Raw genomic sequence first — 22,634 nt, 5'->3', positions numbered from 1 at the left:
TCTCCTGAAAACTTTCCCACAGCGGAAAACTGAGCAATGTATAAATGTTAAAAATAAAAATCTCTTCACAGAAACTTTTATTCCACTTGCACTTACATTATATGAAGTGCTCGCAGCACAAGTCCATATTTAAGATGTTACAAATGCATTATTATTTGTTTCCGTAAATGTATGTTGGATAAAATATGACAGCTTGCTATGATTGTTGCTGTTATTAGCCTGTTAGATGCTAGCATGACCTGGGAAAACTATTGTATCATATAACACAAGTAGTCCCATTCAATATTTTTATTGCAAATAAATGAATTTTATTGTAATCAAAGCCAGTGAGAGTCGGTACGTCATACCAGAAATGTAGAAATTGATGAACTGAATTTTTCACATGAACTCCAGACATGCTCATAGGATCGTGTTGAAAATAATTAAGAAACACAGTGTAAGTGCCATTGTTCAAGGCTTTGAGAGTATTTGTATATACACAGTACAGCATCACTACAAAGACATTGAAATAAAAAACCTAAATGCCTCAGTCGGTTCTTTACATTCACTGTATCACACACTGCTATATACACATCCAGATCATATTTACTACATTTATATTACAGATGTGAAAATTGGCACTGTTGTGCTGTTTACAGTAAATATATACATACATATAATTATTATAAATGTAAAACACAGTGTCGCTTGAAAGTTTGTGAACCCTTTAGAAATTTCTAGATTTCTGCATAAATATGACCCAAAACAAATGTTCCAAAAGCAGACCAAGTGAGCCCAATCAAACAGATCAGACAAATATATTATACTATTATATAATACTAACTTATTTTTCTATTCAGGAAAATGTTCCAATATTATATATCTGTGAGAGGCAAAAGTATGTAAATCTCTAGGTTTAGTACTTAATTTCAAGGTCAAATTAGAGTCCATCTGTTTTCAGTCATTGAGATTATCAGGTCTCCCTGAGTGTCCAATTTTATTGAAAGAACAGAGATATATCCAAAGTGAAGGAAATGCATTACCATTGGTACATTCCCAGAAGTGGTCAACCAAGAAAGATCACTCCAAAATATAGACATGTAATAGTCTGTTGGGTAAGAAAGGAATACAGAGGAACTTCTAAGCAACTAAAGGTCTCTTTTACTTTGACTTATGTTAATTCTCATGAGCCATAAGGTGAACAATAAAGATGGTGTGCAAGGCTGAGTTGCAAGAATAAAGCCACTTCTCTCTAAAAAAAACAACAACAACATTGCAGCCCATGAAGTTTGTTAAAGATCCTGTGGACAAGCCAGAAGACAATTGAAAAATAATCTAAATAAAACCTTTTTGTTTTAAAATGAGAAGCATTATTTTTGGAGAAAGGAAAATAATAAATTCCACCATAAGAACCTTATACCATCCGTAAAACATGGTGGTTATATCATGCTTTGGGCCTGTATTGCTGCATCTGTGCCAGGAAAGCTTGCCATCATTGATGGAACAATGATGGCCTGTATTGCTGCATCTGTGCCAGGAAAGCTTGCCATCATTGATGGAACAATGAATTCAGAATTATTCAGTGAACTCTAAATAAAAATGGCAAGACATCTGTCCATAAACTGAATCTCAAGAAGAAATGGGTCATACACCAAGAGAACGATCACAAGCACTCAAGTCTGTGTACCAAAGAATGATGTTTTAGAATGGCCAAGTCAATGTCCTGACTTTAATCCAAAGGAAAATTGTGGAAGGACCTGAATCATGCAGTTCATGTAAGGATATCCATTTAATCCAAGTGTTGAAGCTCTTCTGTTCTGAAAGTAAAGGTTCACAGTCTTTTACAAGTCAAAGAGATGTAATTCTGGATCATATCTCTCAATATTTAAATGAAGAAGTATAATATTGTTGACTCATTGTTTTTATTGTGTTCACTTTGTTTACCTTTAGGACTTAATGATGTTTTGGGTCATATTTAAGCAGAAATCTAGGAATTTCTAAGGGGCTCATAAACATTTAAGCAACACTGTATATATATATATATATATATATATATATATATATATATATATATATATATATATATATATATATATATATATATGTATGTATGTATTAAATGTTGTTCGCTTACCCTGGCATACTGGCTCAGTGTTTATATCAGAAGAAGACACAATTCCAGGACATCAGGATCAATTTAAAATACATACAGTCACATAAACACAGTTTAGTTTGAAAGTTTAGTTTGAGTTTGTCAGTGAAAACTGAGGTTTGGGAAGAATCTGGAACGCCGTGCATATCGGTTTTCTGCTTCACTTCGTCTTCTGGTTCCTTCATACTCTCTTTTTTTACGAGCCAGGTCTTCTTCCAGTGCCTACACACACACACACACACACACACACACACACACACACACACACACACACACACACACACACACAGTAGAAATTCAGCAGAAATCTACACACTACAGAAAGATTATTTAGATCTTTTAGCTTTTAAATGATTTTTGAAACATATACAGTATTTGTTGTCTTTACTGTACCTCTTTCCTGCAGGCGAGTTTATCTCTCCATTCGTTCAGTTCTAGTGTGTGTTCATCTTCCAACCTTTTGATCTTCTTCTTCTCCATCTCCACCAGAACCTGCAGTTTCTCATTCTACAACACACACACACACACACACACACACACACACACACACACACACACACACACACACACACACACACACACACACACACACACACACACACACAAATGAGTGTCTAATCTATAACACACTGCCTTTTATGTGTAAAGTCCTGAAAAATCTACTTAACTTGACCAATTATAATAACACAACAAATAATAATAAACCTATAATAAGGTTTCTATCCTGACACATGCATCTTTACTTTAGCACTGAAGTGATGAGCCTTATGTTACTAAAGTAAAGAGTATAAGCCCTGGATTATCTTCAATTCAAAAACATCACATTTCATTTCAGTAAAACTGTAAAATCTTAAAAAAATGTTCTTTTCCAGTTCAGTGACTTCCAACATGAATTGTAGCAGGAAATCTAAGCTACAGAGGATTTAGTCCATGATTAGATTATTGAAAGAGTTCAGATTGATAAAGGTGTGTTGGTGTACCTGTAGCTGATGGAGCTCAGTGATGTTGAAGTCACACTGATCTTGCAGTTCCTTAAACTGGAGCTCCTGACTCTCCTGGAGAGACTTGAACTCCTGCTTCTGCCTGTTCTCGTCCTCTGACATGAACTGAGAGAGAGAGAGAGAGAGAGGGAACAGTGAGTACGACAGATAAATAATCAGAACTAAATAGGAGACAGCAGGAGAGATTAAGAGAGAAGGAGTCCAGGCCATAAATAAAAACATAGATACACGACATTCACCTTAAATAACTAAACTCCTTACAGTGAAAAGATTGAGTGTGTGATGCATAGTGATATTTGTATTATTTAAATGTTAAGTCCAGGCCCATTATTAATTATTTTTAACTAAATACTAAATAATACCAAATGTTTATAGTCAGTCAAATGTCTACTCTCAAAAGTATGTGAGTAGACATTTGTCATGATTAGGGCAAAATAAACTACATTACCCATCAGCCCCGGTAAGTCACCTGACAATGTCACATGTCACTGATCACTCACAAATATTTCATTGTACTTCTCATTAGCACTCATGTTTAAATTCTGCTTTCTGTGAGTTTATTTGTCAAGAATGTTATTGTCAAGTTTATCGTATTTGCCGGGTTTGCTACAGCGTCATATTCTTTATTTGCTTTGTTTTATCATTCTGAACTGTAGGTATTTACTCAGTAATATCTTAAGAACTAGCTTTGACTCAAATCTGTTAAAATCTTTAAACATTTAAAAAAAAAAGGTTTGATATTACATTCTGTGATCACAAAATCATAAAATGCTATAAGGACTGAGTATTAGAATGAACAAATTAATATAAACCTGTGATTTAACCCTTGTATGTTGTTCGGGTCTGTGGGACCCATATTCATAAACATCAATAGTTTTGAAAAACTTTGCATCCTTGTAAACTTGGTGATTTTTTCATAACTTGATTAAATTTGAATTTCCTTTTTTTTTTACTTCATTTTATTAAAAAACAACAAAAAACAAGTAGCACTTTAATGAAAAAATGTGATGTAATAAAGGCAAAGGGCAAATATTAACCATATATGCTGTTTATATTGCTTGTAATTGGGATGAAGTAAATTTCTGTAAAGTATTTTAACATAAAATTTTTGATTGTGTTGAATTAAAAACCCAAAAATGCAGCGGGTCAAACAGACCCACCAACACTGGCTGAGTAACAAAAATACGAACAACATACAAGGGTTAAATCTAGATGACAGTATTGTCAGGACTGCTGTAGGGAATGAATCAGCACCTTTTGACAAATAAGCATTGGTGTATAATGGTTGTGTTATTATGTGCATGTAAATATATATAACATATACAACACAGAAATCATTGACTTTTCCTTTTTTTGTTGTTTGTTACTTAGTGCATTCATGAGCCCTTTTAAACAACATAAATAATAGGGTACATAGAAGCAGATTGCAGAATGGCAAAATTAAAATATCACATTTTCTATTTCCCTAAATTAAATTGTCTGCAATATACACAAATATAGATGACAGATGCTTCTTAAGTTAGGCTATCCTGCTATACCTGATGTAATTTAAGTCATATGTTTAGCTCTTTAGCTTCTGGCTCCATGGCTGAATTGTTATATTGAGGTTTGTCAAGCTATGCAACACTCAGTGGTCTCAGAGGCAGGATTTAGTTCAGTTCTGAGAGGTTAGACGTCTTTATTAGCAAGATGGCAATTATTATTTCACTGGAAATCCAACAAACCACTCAGGGGATTATGTAGACTAGATAAGAGTAACTCTTGATAACTCTTGATTATGTATATTAGATAAGAGTAACTCTTGATCAATTCCTCGAATTTTCACAACTTCAGCTAACTACTAACACTTCTGTCTCTTCTCTATTTTATTTATATCTTTCACTTCTGATTATTTAGGGTATGTGTATAACAAATGGTTTGGAATTAACTAAATAAACGTTCTGAGAAGAGCAACATGAGTTTGTGTTGATATAAAAAATAATCTTGAAAATCTAGATTAGAATTAACGTCGTCAGTAATCCAGACAAGACAGACTAAAGTAATCCAGACAAGACAGACTAAATATTAGTCTAACTGGTAATTAGATTGTTGTGTGTCTTTGAAGACAGAAAATCAAGAGAAGAGCTGCTGATTGTGTGACTTGATGATACGAGGTTAAAAGTGTTATGGTCTACTGGTGAATGTCCCATAAATAGCTTTGCAATGTTTGAATACTGTCAATTAAATATTTTTGGTTTAATGTCATAAATCTCATTTTTTCTCTAGCGCTTGAGCTCTGTTTCTCATCTGACCCCTATTTTTCTTTCTTGCTCTGATTGGCGTGGAGGTTAAGGTTGAGAAAAAATACCAACAAGTGTGAAAACACTGTGAAAGTCTCAACACAGTTAATGTGTAGATGAAGTTTAACTACCTTCCACTAGACGTACAGTATGAGTAATTACAGAGCAAACGGTCATTTCGCTGACATTGAATTCGCAACTAAGCAAATGCCGCAAACTAGCACAATACATGACCAAGCCTCCTGTCATTACAAATGAGATGCTCCCCAACTGACTTATCTTTAGCTGAATGAATTTAAGGAGTAGCTGTGAGAGCAGGTACAAAAATACGTACATGTCTTTATGAATTGTACGACAGAATCAGAAATATAGAGAAGATTCTGTATGTCATCATGTTACCTGTGTGAGTTTTTGCCTCTGTTCGGTCCCGCTTAACCCCTGCTTCCTCAGCTCTTGCCTAATCCGGTTTATGCAACCTTTGAGTTCAGCCCGTTGAGCCCTTTGAAACTGTGCTCTTTCCTGAGCCTGCGAAGACTTCTGCTCATCTATTAGGCCCTGCTGGAACCGTGACACACGCTCCACATCCTACGCAAAACAGTGAGAATAAGAATAAAATTAGAAATAAGAATAAGATTTGGATTCGGATTTCATTGTACGCCATTCAGATCATCTACAAGTCACCTTGCTGTGTCTCCGGCTGAGTTGCTGTCTCTGTAGAGAATACTGCTCCTTCACCTGCTGCTTGAATAAATGATATTTCTCTTGCAGGTGCCGCTGTTCCAGTTCCCAGACCACCGACTCACGTGCTGCAGGTAAATAAATACAGAAAACCCTCAGCGCGCAGCTTATAGTGGTGTTTCTGCTCTGAGTCGGCTTTAAACACAATTTGAAAAGGGAATGTCTGAAGACCACAAGTTGGTGTGTGTGTGTGTTTGTGTGTGTGTGTGTGTGTGTGTGTGTGTGTGTGTGTGTGTGTGTGTGTGTGTGTGTGTGTTTGGGGGATGCAAATAAAGGTTTCTTTCAGCCCATACGTATATGACATTTGTGAATAGTTTAATTATTGGACATTTGGGGAGGGTCAAATTTTGTTAGCAGTATAGATAAGGCGAAGATAACATTCGTAAGAACTAAAATATCCTCAAACACATTCTATCTGTTTACCTCATGTTTACTAGTTGTACTAATTGTTTTGAGATGCCTTGCTAGTTTTCACAGTGAAGGATCGATAAACTAGAATTTACATATTATTTAGAGTTTATGAAAAAAAAAATAAAAAAAATCCTGTCAGGTTAGCTCATGTTAGCTACATGAGCCTTTCACATAGGGACTCAATGGTACATTTCTTAAAGACACACCCAATTATAACTATTCTTTTCCACATTTTCTTTTTGGCAGATATGTCAGACGAACACTCATGGCTAAATCTATCCATCTATCTACTGTAAACTTGTAAAACATTGTAAACTTGCTAGGATTAACTAATGCAGCTACTGCTACAAAACTAAACATGTCTTAAGTGTCAGTTTTTTTGTCTAGGGAATTTATCTCATTTGTGTTGAGTTTACATCTGTGTTGTTGATACACTGTTATTGTGGAAAAACACATGCCTACTGATACATCCATGAATATTCATGTTCCAAAAGTCACTGTGTTTTTTGCTGTATGGTGTAAACGTTGTGGTTTGTGTAACAGTTGTACCTCTCTTGAGCTGCTGAGATTTGACAGTGATGTCCCACTCCATGGAAGCCACTTTCCTCTTGTGCTCCTGTACAGCTTTCTGTAGCACTTCATTTAGCTCCTGCTGCTGCTTTTGCTGAAAACGCTGCTCCTGTAATGCACACAGATTTATTTTTTTACATAAAACTGGGAATGTTATTGGTTAAAGAAAGTCGATTCTTACATAAAGCATGCTTTCTATTATACTAATTGGATTAAGAACTTCTAGCTTTCTTTTACAGATGCTTATCTTTATCTGAGTACTGGATCAGCTAATCTCAAAATGAATATCTGACATATATAGTTTATGGTAATAAGGATGTATAGCAGGGGGTCAAAACACACAATGTTCTATAATTTATAATCATCTCATTGAAGAAACTTTCTGTCCATCTAATAGTCGGTCATTCTATACAAAATTAGATTATTTGTTCGAGGTGACTTATTACCTCTTTAGGGTCCATTTTAAGTGCTCGGAGCTCCTTCTCTTGCTGGGATTTAAGACGTCGTGCATCATCTTGGAGACGTGCCGTGTGCTCGGTCTCCATTTTTTGGCTCTGTTGTTCATACTGTTTCTCCAGACGCTGCAGTTCACTATCGTAGTACTGCTTCTTACTCTGTAGAGGGTGACACAAAGAGATGGATGGATAGTTGGTTGTATGGAGGAAATAAAAACTAGCTCTAATGCACTTTGATTTTGTGTGTGTGTGTGTGTGTGTGTGTGTGTGTGTGTGTGTGTGTGTGTGTGTGTGTGTGTGTGTGTGTGTGTGTGTGTGTTCTGACTTACACTCATTTCCTGTTCAATATGCCGGAACATCATCTCTCTTTGTTGCTGCAGTTTCTGTTCCAGCTGTGTGAACTCTCGCTGTTCTTCTCGCTGCAGCAGCTTCAGAGCGTGCAACTCCTGCCGCCTGCACACACGTACACACACACACACACACACACATATCATTTTTATTTTTTACACACATAATATTGTGGTAACACTTTCCATTTATACCAACAAAGCTATATTTTAGCACAAAGACACATACTTATATACAAACACAAAAACATATTTATTATTATTTTGGGGTAATTGATTAACATTTTGGTAATTACTTATTCTTGAGTGAAAGTACCTGATTGAGCGCATCTGCTGTTCTTTATCATTTCTCTCACTAAGCACTTTTGATGTTGTGATGCTCACTTCCCGCCCGTCTACCATAAATTTCCGAGTTTTCTTCACTGTTTTCCGGCCCACAGGTAAATTCTGCATGTACGAATCAAAAGTTATGGTAGTTTACATGTAAAGTCTAAGTCCACTACCAGAAAGTGTTATCAGATTAGCATTTATTATCAACTAATACAGACCTTGTTCCAGCCTATTGTATATATAATATGTCTTTAATAATGAATATTCTGTAGTATATGTAATATACAGTAATATCTTCTGATCGGTTAACAAAAGGTCTATAAGGAAGAACCAAAATTAAGTATTGTGATACTGTTAGTACTGTACATGTGAGGTCATGTTAAGATTAGTGCATGACATCAGCATCGTGTCTCTGAATTGTGTAACTTTTTACAGGATATGTAAAGGTGATTTAATGCAATCATGAGTCAACCTTGGATGCCACTCATATTCTTATGTCACAGCTGCTTTTTAGCCTTCAGAATATTACGATCATTATACTGGCTAATCAAAATATCATAGTGATCAACAATCAAAACTTTACAGTCATTACAATCACAAAATCAAAACCTTTTAGTGTTATGAATATATGGGCCGATTAAAACCGTAAAGTCATTGTACCAACCAATCAAAATCTCACAGTCATTATTACATCAACAATTCAAAACCTCACAGTTGTTGTTATATCAGCCAAGCAAAAAACAACAGACATGATTCCAGCCTATCACCCTTTTACCATCATCATACCAGCCAACCAATTATAGATACTCATTATATCCAACTTATTAGATCCAACAAAGCAGGTTTATTATGTTTATTCCATTAATGATGCCAAAGGTCAGGAGAATATGTGTGAGAACGTTGTGAAATTTTAATAAAGAAGTAAGGAACCGAGCGAACCGATCCAGTAATGTTGTTAGAAAGTTAAGAACAATTAAAGTGGAATAAAAAATGGGAAACATAGAACAGTAAATATTGTGTTGTGTTGAAGGGAAACTCTTTCCAGTGCACTGACTCACCGTTTCAGTTTTTTGTGAAAGCGCTGACTCTTCATTGTGCTGATTATTGGTATGGTGTAGCAAACCATTTGACTCGGTGTGAGCTGCTTCTGTGTTTGAGTTGCCATTCAGGATGCTGTGTGTCTCTTGTTTGTGCGCAAAGCTAACCTGCTTGGTACTTTTGATAACCTTGTTGTCTAAAGAAACACCGTTGGACTTTTTTGAGCTCACTTCATCTGTTGGTGTCTCTGTAAACATTGGACAGTCAGTATGAGGCTGTGACGTTGCTGCTGTGTCATTTGCAAGCGACTCGTTCTGTGAATCAGTCTCTGTGAGATTCCTGGGTTCATCTGATTGGTCAGTTGTTACATCCTCATCCACATCTCTGCTTCCTGGACTCTGGATCTCATCAGGGTTTGTTCCATGTCTGGAATTGTTCTCTGCTGGTGCTTTCTCCTTCTTCAGTTCTTCTTCAGGTGGCTCATTTTGCTCAGATTCTTTTTTCAGTTCTGATTCTTGCTGATTTGGGGCTTGTGCTGTTTCTTCACCAGTTGAATCATTTATTTGCACTGTTGTTTCAGCATTGTCAAAATGTTGGTCCTTTACTGTCTCTTCGGTTATTTCTTTCCTAACACATTCAAAATGTTGGTCCTTCACTGTCTCTTCGGTTATTTCTTTCCTAACACATAGATCCTCTTTGTGTTTGCCTCCATCTTCAACTGTCTTATCCTCCTCCTCTTTAGCTTCAACTTGTCCTTCTCCATCCTCTTTCAAACCCTTCTGCATTACACTCTCAGTCTGTTCCTCGCTTGTCTTTTTCGCAGAAGCAAGAACACACACTTCCACAACTGGCTTTCCAATTAACTCTACTGTGGACGTGACTTTAGAAGCTGTCCCATGTCCAGCTAAATCCAGATAATCGTAAAAACTTAGTTCTTTGGTTTCACGTTTCTGGTGTAAGTGCGAGGTTTCCAAATTCAACATGCCAATCAGAACATTTTGCAAATCAGCTACTCCAAGTCTATCGTCTTTTTCTACCGGTTCACTAAGACATCTCCAAAAAGTTTGATCATCTTTAGATTCATCAGCATTTGGACTAATCTTAAGCTCTGTATTCTGTAGTGATTCCTGTTCAGATAAATTCTCTTCCTGTTGCATTTCTTCATCTTTCTGACTGTTCGCCTCGATGTCCTTGCACTCCATGTCACTCTGTGGCATTGGTTTCTGTTCTGTTTCTCCATCAAGGTTATCTGGTCTCTGATCAGGTCCATCTTTCAGCTCCTTAGGTTTCTCTACCTTTTCCATCCCTTCTTTCTCAGTCTCTAGTGTACTTGTCTGTGATTCTCCTTCGCAATGGCTGACAATGACCTCCTGTTGCATTTCTTCATCTTTCTGACTGTTCGCCTCGATGTCCTTGCACTCCTTGTCACTCTCAGGCATTGGTTTCTGTTCTGTTTCTCCATCAAGGTTATCTGGGCTCTGATCAGGTCCATCTTTCAGCTCCTTTGGTTTCTCTACCTTTTCCATCCCTTCTTTCTCAGTCTCTAGTGTACTTGTATGTGATTCTCCTTCGCAATGACCGTCAATGACGTCCTGTTGAGCCTGATTCTCCAGGTTTTTCATATCATCACTCCAGAATCCAGATTTACGGCGAGTCAGGAAAGATAGGAGGTTTCCCGGAACTGACAAACGCCTGGCTCTTTTCTGTGCCTTATCTATGACACCCGATGCCCGACGCGTCACTTTGGGGGCTTTGTTTGTCTCAGAATTAGAAGGAATTTCAGGAGGTTCTTCACATGTAGGCGACAGAGGAATGTCTGGCTCATCTTTTGCATCTTTCACCGGTGTCTCTGTGATGGTTACAGGTTCGTCCACAGAGGACTGAAGATCTGAGAGAGACTTATATGTGAGAAAGGTATGTTAGTTAAAGCTAAACAAAAATGGGATTGATTCATTTAAACAAAGTTTGTTAATCAAACTTCTGTGCTTGTTTTTCTCTATTTCTTTATGTACAGTACAGTACAGTACCTCTGCCTCTATGACCTCAGTGACCTCTGCTTTAGCCTCAGCAATAAGCTCCTTGAGAGTTTGTCCGCTCCGCCCGGCGTATGAGAATGGGTGAGTAAGTAGTTGCTGTGCTCCCCATCGTGACTCAGGGTTTTTCTGTAGTGCCCTCTTCAGGAAATCCTGAAAATGGTTTGACCTGGTGAAAGCAAAAAGCAGCAAAAGGAGGAAAATGTATTTATTTCGTGCTCCTGTGTAATTTCATCTCTATCTGTAATATAAGCAGGGTTATAGGGCAGGTTCACCATGTGTGAAAACAGAAACAGAGCCATTGTTTAAATAAACAGTGTGGATGTTGGACCTTATGGAAGATGGACGGATGATAGATAGACAGATATTTATTGGTGTTTGTTGAACACTGGGGATGGATAGATGACTAGATGAATGTATGGATGGATGGCTGAATGGAAGAATGATGGACAGACAGATTTTCCATTGCTGTATGTTGGAGACTGTGAGTAGATAGATAGATAGATAGATAGATAGATAGATAGATAGATAGATAGATAGATAGATAGATAGATAGATAGATGGATAGATGGATGGATGGATGGATGGATAGATAGATAGATAGATAGATAGATAGATAGATAGATAGATAGATAGATAGATAGATAGATAGATAGATAGATAGATAGATAGATAGATAGATAGATGGCTGAATGGATAAATGATGGACAGACAGATTTTATATTGCTGTATGTTGGAGACTGGGTGGATAGATAGATAGATAGATAGATAGATAGATAGATAGATAGATAGATAGATAGATAGATAGATAGATAGATGGATGGATGGATGGATGGATGGATAGATAGATAGATAGATAGATAGATAGATAGATAGATAGATAGATAGATAGATAGATAGATAGATAGATAGATGGATGGATGGATAGAGACAAATTCACTAAAGATATTGTACATGCTGGCCAATGTAGGTGGTAGAATGAAATAATGAACAGCATATCTACAGTAAGTGTTGTGGATTGTGGCTGACAGATGGATGGACAGATGGATGTCCGGATTCACCATATTCGTGTGTTGGTCAGTGTGGGAGGAGGAGACTTGGTGATCTTCAGCAGTACTCTCATGGGGTTCAGAGTGTGGTGTGGAGGCTCCATCTCAGCTGCCTCTATCAGTGTGATACCCAGAGACCAGATATCAGATTTACACGAGTATGGATTCTCCTTTGATGTCTCACACATGATCACTTCTGGTGCCATCCTGCAACATACACACACTTTGTTTATCATTATCTGTTACACACCCATGAATAATGACTATATAACTAATAATGCATTAATACATATTATGCACTGTTTCTCATATAATTGCTGAAGGTGAATACAGTATGTACACCTCATCACAGTGAAAAGACATTTGTTAAGCATCTGAAACATCTTAAAAACATTTTATTTAAAAGCTCAACTAACACTTTAGTCTACATATGGCTTACCAGTATGGTGTTCCGATGAAAGTCGATCGTCTCTGGAGGGTGTTGTCATTTTTTGCAGACACACCAAAGTCAGCTACAGATACAGAGCACAGGAATACATAAAGGCAGCTCTAGTCGGTATATTACATATAAGGATATAGGGTTGTACTGTATGCTCTGTATATGGTGTGTGTGTGTGTATGTTTGTGTATACCAAGTTTGATACGGCCTTCCATGGTAAGCAGAATGTTTCCGGCCTTCAGGTCTCTGTGGATGATATGGTGCTGATGCAGGTAATACAGTGCCTGCAATGTCTGGAAACACACCTCACTGATCTGCTGCTCGGAGAGGCCATGCTCCAGCTCTGTGCACATACACGCGTACACATACACATAAATACATGCACACAGACATGTCCATATGTGAGTGCATTCATTAAAGAGATGGTTTTTAGAGGATCATTCGGGTTAGGCCACACCTACCCAACATGATGTCATCCAGCGCTCCACCAGGACAAAATTCAATGATGACCTGAACACAGAGAACACTCTTGATAAGACAGACAGTCAGACAGTCAGACAGACAGACAGACAGTCAGACAGACAGACAGACAGACAGACAGACAGACAGATAGGTAGAAATTTTTTTTTTACCCATAACCATCCTTCAAAGTAGATGGCCTCCAGCAAAGAGATGATGTTGCCATGACGACAGGTTGCCAGGATGTTGATTTCAGTGATGTAATCTTGCAGTTGATCCTCACTGTGAACATCTATAACTTTAGCTGCTGCTAACACATCATTGTCGTTGTTTTGAACCTAAAACACACACACAGATGTTTTATTAGCTTCATATAAGGTTGTATGCAAAATCATGCACTTTACTTTTTCAGTATGAAAAGAAGAAAACATCAAATATTTTTAAAAACGTATATTTAATGAACAGATATAGACATTGTGACAAGCATAAAAGTGTAGACACCCTATGAAGCCAGTACTTTGGCAGATATCACACTTTATCTGGACACCTGAAATGGGATTGTTCCTAATGAGTCCTAATAAGTCAATTAAGGCCTAACCAATTAAATAATGAACAAGCCAGCTGATTCGGGTGTGTTTTTATGAGCAGGAAACATTAACCAATTGACACCTTGTGTTTCGTAACACCAAGAAACTCGAACACACATTGGGGAGGAAATCTTTAACTAAGCTTTCAGACTTTGTTTGAACAGGAAGTGAATTTAACCACAGCGTATAACTAAACCTGTGTACACAGTTACCAGGGAAACTCAGTAACATTGACACAGAAGGAAACATCTTTATTCTAATTGCTGTTTTTGTTTCTATGCTTTTTTTGTGGAAACCACCATGAGATGCTCATATCACTGAATTCAGCAATGAGTTATGTGAGATATGCTTTTGCGAGGAAACCCAGGGGAAACCCATAATGGAGCTGTGAGGCTGTGAGGCATTCTATATTCAAGAAGTCTATATCCTTCAAATGTATATAATGTATAAAAGATTATTCTATTTCTATTTTGTAACCATCCAAAGTAGTCCAAAGGTAGTCCCATTGTGGTGGGTTGGTGGTGACCCTTTCACTCAAAAAAGTGTCACTTCTATAATCCACTTTTCCCATGTGAAACCATGGTGAGGTCCTGTTCTCTTCTGAATATTCAACAAGCTCATGTTCTCGTTTTGGGATCATACTCCATATGGTTTAAATGGTCCTACTTCTAAATTTCTAAGATCTACAAAGCTGTACTACAATCCAGATCCATGCTCTGCCATTGTACATGCCACTGCTTCCTGCTGGTTTCCTTCTCCTATCATTCTGAGGTCTACAAGCTCCTATTGTACTTCCATCTTCTCTGCTTAAAACTGGATCCTACTCCTGAGGTATCCAGTGCTTTGCTCCCATACAAACCCTACTGTACATCCACCATCATCATTCCTTCAAGCTCTTGCTCGTATTTGCCTTATTTTTGCCATCCCAGGTCTTGCCATCCTGAAGTCTACAAATTTTTTCATCCAGATCTTCATTTTTTTACCAAGATAAGATATACGAGCTCCTGCATATATCTGGATTCTACACATGTAAAATCAAAACTCATCTGGATCCTGCTCTTGATGTCTACCAGGCTCTACATCCTATTCCTTGTTAGACTGCTGATATTATATATTCACCTATATATAGAAATACCGATTAGCGGTTTAGTAGTTAGTAGTTCCTTATTGCTAGCAGTAAGCATTAGGATGGTTATCTAATGATGGCCAAACGACCAGGGGTTCCTCTAGTTAAGTCTTGGTTCTTCCTATGATGTTAGTAAATCCTTTTTCTTTACCACTGTCACCTTTGACTATGTCACAAAAACATTTATCCAATTCAGTGTGGCGGTGGATTCAGAGCCCATCCCATGAAAGAAATTGTACATGGCAAAGACTACACCCTTGACAGGATACCAAGCCAACAAAAACTACAGTGAGATTCTGTCAAATACTAACATCAAGCGGAAAATATACCTACGTATACGCATGTTTTTGGGTGAAAAACCAGAGCAGCAGTTCAGACATTACTTCAGACTTAAGACATTAACACAAGCCAACATCAGGCTGCCAAAAAACAATCACATCCTTCTAAAGCATGAAATAGAGACACGTTAATATCTGAGCTGTAGGTATCTACAGCTGCATAATAATGCCAGTATCACCACTAAGGAACCAACTACCAGAAACGTTTGCCCAGTTCAAAACACACGACTGCCTGATCATCCAGGTAAGAAGTCAACTGCATACTGAACAGCATGCCAGAATGAAGTCTGACCAAAACACAGCAAAACATGACAATACAACAACATTTAATACTATTCATGATTGTCTTCACCAGGACTTCGGTTTCTACTCAATTCTCAGGGTTTTTTGTCTCAGTAAGATGTTTTTTTAGGTCTCAATACAAAAGTAACAGAAAATTCAACAACATATCAGCAAAAAAAGTTGTATGTCATTTAGAGCACAATAAACTCTGCATCAGTGTATGTAATGGAAAATCTTGAACGTCCATTTTCTCTCTGATAGTAGAGAGTTCATATGACCACAATAAAATGTCCACCGCAAACTGTCAAAACAGTGTCTGGGTGTAAAATTAAGTGTTACAAGTGAGTTTGATTGTTAGTGGGTGTTTATGAGTAGAGAGATGCATCTTCAGGCATCTGCAAGATTTTAGAGCCCCTTTTATAGAGTTTTAAGCCTGATTTATTAATTTCTCTGTAAAACCTACCAAAAAACATTGTTTTGGTTTAAGGTGAATAATAACAATAGCTTTAATTCTTTGGTAATGAATTTCAATTATTTTAAGGGTTAATTACAAAGCATGTATGTGTCAATTATCTTGAAGACATTTTTTTTTTCTTATTTATTTCAGGGACTTTATGATGTTATTGTGTTGTAGAGTAGCGTACTCTAAAACACCCACCCACACACACACACACACACACACACACACACACACACACACACACACACACACACACACGCTGCGATGATCTGAAGTTTCTTAGATGAATGAAATAATGTCTTCAAGTCTTTTATAGAGCTCACAGGTTCTAAACACCATGCAGGATTAAATTCCTTCACAAAAGTTGGCTACCTTGTAGACTTTCCCAAACGCTCCATCGCCAAGCTCTCCGAGTGTGTCCCAAGTCTGACGAGGGTCCGCATCCCTGCGCAGGTGCTCATAATGCTGAACCTTCTTCTTTTCTGCACCCATACGAAATAAACGCATCAGGAGCGACGCCATTGCGTCTGGCTCCCTAACTAATCACCCAAAACACCCTAAAAAAGATCGTACCCTTAGTCACCAGAGAACCTCCTAAGTAAACACACAGATTTGTCAGTGAGACAGAGAGAGAGAGAGAGAAAAATGGTGTATGTTGTCACACACCTCAAAGCATGTCAGGAAGCTGCTGTAGAAACCACATCCGTCACTGAAATATAAATGCCATGTTCGACTGCAGCACCTCGGCACTGAAGAGAGTGCCTGTTATTTCTCATCCAATCAGTATGGCGAAGTTCAATCCATCATCTGCTCGAGGCTTCCTGTTTTAGAAAACAAGTTTCAGAAAACAAATGAACATTTATTACAATTATACAGACATTTATTAAAACAATAATACTTTGTGAACAAAATGGAGAATCATAAATTTAATGAAACATTAAACAAAAGATCACATTTATCATAATATTTATCAATATTAAACATCAAATTTTTTTTCTCTCTCTCTCTCCATCACACACACACACACACACACACACACACACACACACACACACACACACACACACACACACACACACACACACACATACGATGATACGTTCCACAGTGTATCACTGTAATCAGTGTTATACCTCATGGCCTGTATTACGTGTGTATTATGTGTGCTCACATCAGTGATCCGCACAAATGGAGTGAGTGAGGTGTGTATCCCCTTATAGCAAATGACACACTTGTGGTCTTGTGGGCCTCGCTATCCACACAGAAGAAAAGTTCTTCAGTGAACCTGTCTTTGCAGTCTAACCTTTATACATAATATCTGTACTACATGTGATATTCACTTTGTTTCCCTGTACTGAGACAAGAATAAGAAAGATCTTTTTACAACTCACTTTTAACGAAGGTCTATCGTGGAAATCTTATCCATAAATGTTTACTCAAAACACATACCTGTATTCCTGGAGAACGCTTCTCTGAGTTATTCAGCTCATATGCATTACCGGTGTAGTTATGATTCACGTGAACTGAAAACCCAAACAGTTAGAATGTAATGTGCAAGTTAATAGGTTATATGTTTCATCTAGTAGCATGATTTGCAATTATGGGATGGTTCAGCAAGTCAGGAATCCTAAGTGATTTGTAGGGCTGTTACAAAGCCTTTGATAGTTAATAACCAGGGCTATTTTTTATTGAATTTTTCTTTGAAACATGGATTAAAAAAGCTTTTTTTTTTTCTTTTCTTTTTTTTAACAGCTATCTCATCCTAACACATTTACTTTACATATAAAGTTTAATGTTTATACTTGTGGCTTTATATTATTATACTGTATCATACAAAACATTTTTTATACTTTTACCAGGCATGAATCGTACCTGAATAAATTATACAGACTAAACGGATGTGTTCTAAAAGGCTACAAAAAATGCAGATACAAATCTACATGTAGAGTTAAAACTTACATTTTCAGTTTCATTTACAGAGCGCTAACAAAAGTGTGTTTTGAAGCCTCTATCGATGAATACATAATTAATGGCTCTGAAGAATCTACTAGCCACAGTCTAAGAATATCAACAGTGGCTCACAGACTAATAATAGAATCAGTCTAAATCTCTGTGGAGGAAATACAGCAAGACAAACATTTTTTTAAGCAAGAGTTGTGGTGTGAGCCACAGGTTTAGAACAGGTAAAGCTTTGGGTTGTTAATCTGAGGATCAGGGTTCAAATCCCGGCACTACCAAGCTGCAACTGGTGGGCCCTTGAGTAAGGCCCTTAACCCTTACTGCTCCAGAGGTGCTGTATCATGGCTGACACTGTGTTCTGACCCTAATTTCTTAAGTTAAGAAGTTAAGTTATGTCTAATACACCACAGTGATACTGCTCTTCGGACATCTACAGTATTAGCAAGTCACTGAGAAGTTCATAAGATAGTTGATTTCATAAATAGAGAAGAGTCTTTGAGAGATGGTGAGAGCAGATGAGCAGTTCTGATGACGCATGGGGGAACTGATAAGAGCTTTCGGTGTATGCTTATATATAGGCTAATGATGAGATAAAGTACAAACTAATGCAGACAAAACGGGTGAATAACGACAACCTGGATACGTGTTAATGCATGTATGCATTAGTATTAATTAACACACAGGAGAAAACTCAAACATGCTCTATCTAATAAAAGAAAACACACAAAAAAGAAATAATCTTAAAGAAGACTACTTTTAAATGTAAATAGATAATAGAATCTGTTAAATGAATAAATGTTAGTGTTAATTTGACACTTGTGGTATAGGAGCAGACCAAAAGGTTGTAGGGCCCTAGGGCTCCACCCAGAGCATGTAATAGTATTACAGTAAGATATGAAGAGAAACTGATGGAGAATGATGCCAAACGGATTGAGACGTGATTGAGACGTGAAGTGATTCGTGTTTATCAGTCGATTAATGCGTCCTTTCGACGTTTAGTAAGAAGGATCTGTTTGAAATCTGAAAGTAATCCAGCACCATCTGATGATGTTTGTGTACCCAGCTGCACAGAAAATGATATAAACAATTCTTTTATAGAGCATGTATGATTTAGATTGTTATCCATCATAAGGTAATATTTGAGAAAGTATTCATTCACGTATTAGTGCAGGATTATGTGTTATTATTTTCTTGCCTAGATACTGTAGTGTTCTTATAACATAACACAAAGCAAGTTGTGTATTTGCTTTTCTAAACACTACTTCAGCCAAAATAAAAGAACCAAAGCTATGAACTTCTAGACTTGAACCGGAAAGGTTTCCAAACTTCTAATTTTGCTCAGCCAAAGTATGCTGAACTTGTTGATTTTAAGGAAACCTGCTGCCAAAAATAAATATGATACTGGTGAGAACTCAAGGTTCAGAGAGACGAACAGTCGCAGAACAGACACGAAAAGCATGAAAACAAAAGCACAATACTGGAACATTATGGAGGTTGTAGATATTTGGATTGATTTGAAAGTACTGTTTTAATTGTTCGCCAAAGTTAGCCAAGTGTATGAGAAGGTGCAGTAATCCTATGCTCAGTTTTTAGAGTGTTATGAGAACAGCTGTAGAGAATTTACGCACACGCTTAATGGTTCTAAATGCCACAGGTATTTTAGATACCGACTAAATCCCCATCCCGTGGCAATAAATTCACTTACAAATTTCATTTTAAGAGTTGTTTTAAAGCTGGGGTCAATGATTTCTAAGTTAGAACACGCACATTCTCCTTATTTTGCAAGACAGCTCCAATAAAATATCTGCTCAGATTAGAAACTCTGGTCTGTTGTGGTAGCTGCTATATACGAGTGTGGTTACGGGTGGGTTTTATTTTAGAAATCAAATAGATAAACCTAAACCATATGGAAAATTTTAGTAGTATTTTGTACCACTTGGATGGAATAAGCTTTACGACATGTATCGCTGTCTGTAGTGACAGATTCTCATGTGATACGCAGTATGTGGATGGGAGTGTCTTCACACTGTCTTTGAGTTTTATTATACACTCATAAAAGAAATAGTTTGTATAGAACCTAAAATTGTTCTGTGACTTGCTTCATATATGAAACCCCAGAAAGCTTCTTTATATAAAATCATTGTGAGGGATCCATTTTAAAGAACCTGATAAGGATCTTGGGGCGCATGTGGGTGGCTTAGTGGTTAGCACGTTTGCCTCACACCTCCAGGGTTGGGGGTTCGATTCCCACATCCGCCTTGTGTGTGTGTGGAGTTTGCATGTTCTCCCCGTGCCTCGGGGGTTTCCTCTGGGTACTCCGGTTTCCTCCCCCGGTCCAAAGACATGCATGGTAGGTTGATTGGCATCTCTGGAAAATTGTCCGTAGTATGTGAGTGTGTGAGTGAATGAGGGTGTGTGTGCCCTGCGATGGGTTGGCACTCCGTCCAGGGTGTATCCTGCCTCGATGCCCAATGACGTCTGAGATAGTAAGTAGGAAGTTTAGATAAGTGGTAGAAAATGAATGAATGAATGAATGAATATATGAATGAATGAATGAATAAATAAGGATCTTTGAATCCATGTTAGATGGTTCTTTTTAGAATCATTCATTCGTATACCAATTTGTATACACGTAAAATATATGCATTTCAAAAACAGTACCAATTTATTTCATCAAAACCAACAACACTGTGTTTGGACTGAAGGTAGCTGATGCCAACCGACCGAACAAACTTCTCCCTAAGGTCGGTGATGTTGAGGGCGTGAAGCTGGACTCTCTGTATGTAGTGTTAGAAAGAAGGATGTTGTCTAAGCTACTGGGCATCTCTAACAACATCCTTCACCTGCTCCAAGAGTACGTTCAGTCGCAGACTCATTCAACAAAGGTGCTTGAATCCTTCCTACCTGTGTCCATCAGACTGTATGATAACATCTCACTGTGCAACAATGCATCTTCACCTGTATAGTTATCTAAATCCTAGTTTTATTTATATTTTTTGTATATATTATCTTAGTGTATATAAGTCTCTATTTTTGTATATTTATTTTGTTGACTTAGAGCTGGATACTCGGATACAGAACCTCAGGGTTCTATATAGAACCCTAAGTAAGGAAAATCATTTCCTTAAGAATGTCTCCACTTGTAAAGGTTTGTGTTGTGATCAAGTTGCACTTGATCAGCAGTAGATTACACTTGTGTGCATCACAAGTCCTTTTGAGCATTGTTTATATTTAATATGCACTAGAAAAAATGTCATGGAAAGTGAAAATATCTTCAACAAAGAAAATGGTATCTGTTCCTTACTTTGGGGTTATTAGATGATAAATAAATAAATCTATTGCTAGACAAATTTACTAACAGCAAGCCTAAGTCTGTCTTATTCTATTAGCAGATAAAGTAATCTAGCTTGAAAAAAAGCAATGAATATATTTTTAAAAATCTGTAATAGACTTTATAATGTTTTTTCTACTATCTCATTTATAAAGAGAAATATAATTTGAATTTGATTATCTAAGATATTATTTTTGTATTATTCCTTAATAAACTGAGCCACAGGTCGGTTTCTGTTTGGTATTGGTATAAGTGCTTAGTGATGTGTCTCTACAGAAGAAAAAAATCTTTTCCCACAGGATAGGGCAAAATCGGTGCAGACATGTAAGTTCAGAAATGCAAGTGGCGAGATTGTTTAATGGTTTTATAAGCTTCTCAGACAGAACTCTCGATTATGTAACAAACCACTGATGGATTCAGATGGGTTTAAATTCACAGAAGCAGAAACGACACTACATGACGTCCCTGTGTAATCCAGTCTAAATAGGTTCAAATTGTGTTTGATTGTGATACCCATTCCCTTGTACGTGGGACCTTCTAATTTCACTGTTGGGTGTAATTTTATTTGCGGCAGAGTTGTTGCCCTTTCCGAATAAAGATCATTGGGTTTCATACTGAGCAAATGTGATTGCTGGATCCTAAAATTTTCATTAAGCCAGAGTGAAACACTATTCTCTCTCTCTCTCTTTCTCTTTCTCTCTCTCTCTCTCTCTCTCTCTCTCTCTCTCTCTCTCTCTCTCTCTCTCTCTCTCTCTCTCTCCTCCCAGCTGCAGTAGGAATGAAATACACACATCCCTTCTTCTCAGAGCTGCACTCAATTTTCTTTTTCTAACTGTGCTAATCTCTCTCTCTCCATGCTGGAATAATGTGTGTGTGTTGTGCCAATGTGTGTGTGCTGTTGTTCGTGTTGATTGGGGGTAGTTCTGGACAAAGTTACGGACCAGCGTGTTATGGTGGATTTGACCTCTACTTTGTCCTGGATAAGTGAGTTTCCTCCTGTCACTTCATACTGTCATGATTAATTACACTTCTTTATATCATTTAAAATAAATAAAGAGTTGTTTAGCTCAGATAAGGGAGAGACCATGTGAGGTAGGAGAGCCTAGTGACTGCACAGGGGCAAATCTGAAATGTAATAAAAACAAGTTATTATGTTATTATGGAGCACATATCTCACTTACTCTGTGCATTGTAATATTCAGGATTATATGTCATTGCAAAATATTGTTATCATGAATGCCATTTATTGTCAAAAGTACTTATTTTGGACT

General features: G+C 37.3%; 2 protein-coding genes across 7 annotated transcripts in view; one reads left to right on the top strand and one right to left on the bottom strand.

The window, feature by feature from the left end:
* Positions 1-273: 273 nt before the first annotated feature.
* Positions 274-16,876, bottom strand: si:dkey-81j8.6 (serine/threonine-protein kinase 10). Of its 4 annotated transcripts, none has more exons than XR_007138856.1 (18): positions 16,446-16,732; positions 13,454-13,618; positions 13,283-13,331; positions 13,015-13,164; positions 12,822-12,894; positions 12,395-12,589; positions 11,328-11,502; positions 9,321-11,198; positions 8,249-8,379; positions 7,915-8,038; positions 7,577-7,744; positions 7,110-7,239; positions 6,093-6,217; positions 5,811-5,996; positions 3,112-3,237; positions 2,525-2,638; positions 2,114-2,353; positions 274-1,796 (listed from the first exon to the last, which is right to left on the bottom strand). XR_007138856.1 is itself a non-coding variant. In XM_047805051.1 (18 exons), the coding sequence occupies exons 2-18, from the start codon at positions 16,593-16,595 to the stop codon at positions 2,234-2,236; spliced, it is 4,059 nt and encodes a 1,352-aa protein (XP_047661007.1). In that variant the 5' UTR covers positions 16,596-16,630; positions 16,740-16,876; the 3' UTR covers positions 274-2,233. The 4 variants fall into 4 exon arrangements, 2 of the variants coding, with proteins under 2 accessions (XP_047661007.1, XP_047661006.1); XR_007138857.1 differs by having other exon boundaries at positions 274-1,791; XM_047805051.1 differs by adding an exon at positions 16,740-16,876 and having other exon boundaries at positions 274-2,353; positions 16,446-16,630.
* A 5,275-nt stretch (positions 16,877-22,151) lies between these two features.
* Positions 22,152-22,634, top strand: part of antxr1b (ANTXR cell adhesion molecule 1b) — a 25,425-nt gene continuing 24,942 nt past the window's right edge. For 2 of the 3 annotated variants that reach the window (XM_047805039.1, XM_027174742.2), the window contains exon 1: positions 22,152-22,347. In XM_047805039.1, coding sequence (XP_047660995.1) covers positions 22,229-22,347 — 119 coding nt within the window. In that variant the 5' untranslated portion in view covers positions 22,152-22,228. The remainder of the gene's footprint in view (positions 22,348-22,634) is intronic. The other variant, XM_047805040.1, reaches the window with a different exon arrangement.

This window comes from Tachysurus fulvidraco, chromosome 20 (genome assembly GCF_022655615.1).
Source record: "Tachysurus fulvidraco isolate hzauxx_2018 chromosome 20, HZAU_PFXX_2.0, whole genome shotgun sequence".
Taxonomy (NCBI): Eukaryota; Metazoa; Chordata; class Actinopteri; order Siluriformes; family Bagridae; genus Tachysurus; species Tachysurus fulvidraco.
The sequence above is the reverse complement of the archived record's forward strand: the minus strand, read 5'-3'. Positions and strand labels throughout refer to the sequence as shown.

Excerpts from the sequence above, each read along its gene's own strand:
- si:dkey-81j8.6 (XM_047805051.1), bottom strand. The coding sequence starts at position 16,595 with ATGGCGTCGCTCCTGATGCGTTTATTTCGTATGGGTGCAGAAAAGAAG. Across the intron at positions 12,590-12,821 it reads TTCATCGGAACACCATACTG|GATGGCACCAGAAGTGATCA; the intron begins GTAAGCCATATG and ends TGTATGTTGCAG. Across the intron at positions 3,238-5,810 it reads AGAGGCAAAAACTCACACAG|TTCATGTCAGAGGACGAGAA; the intron begins GTAACATGATGA and ends TCTCTCTCTCAG.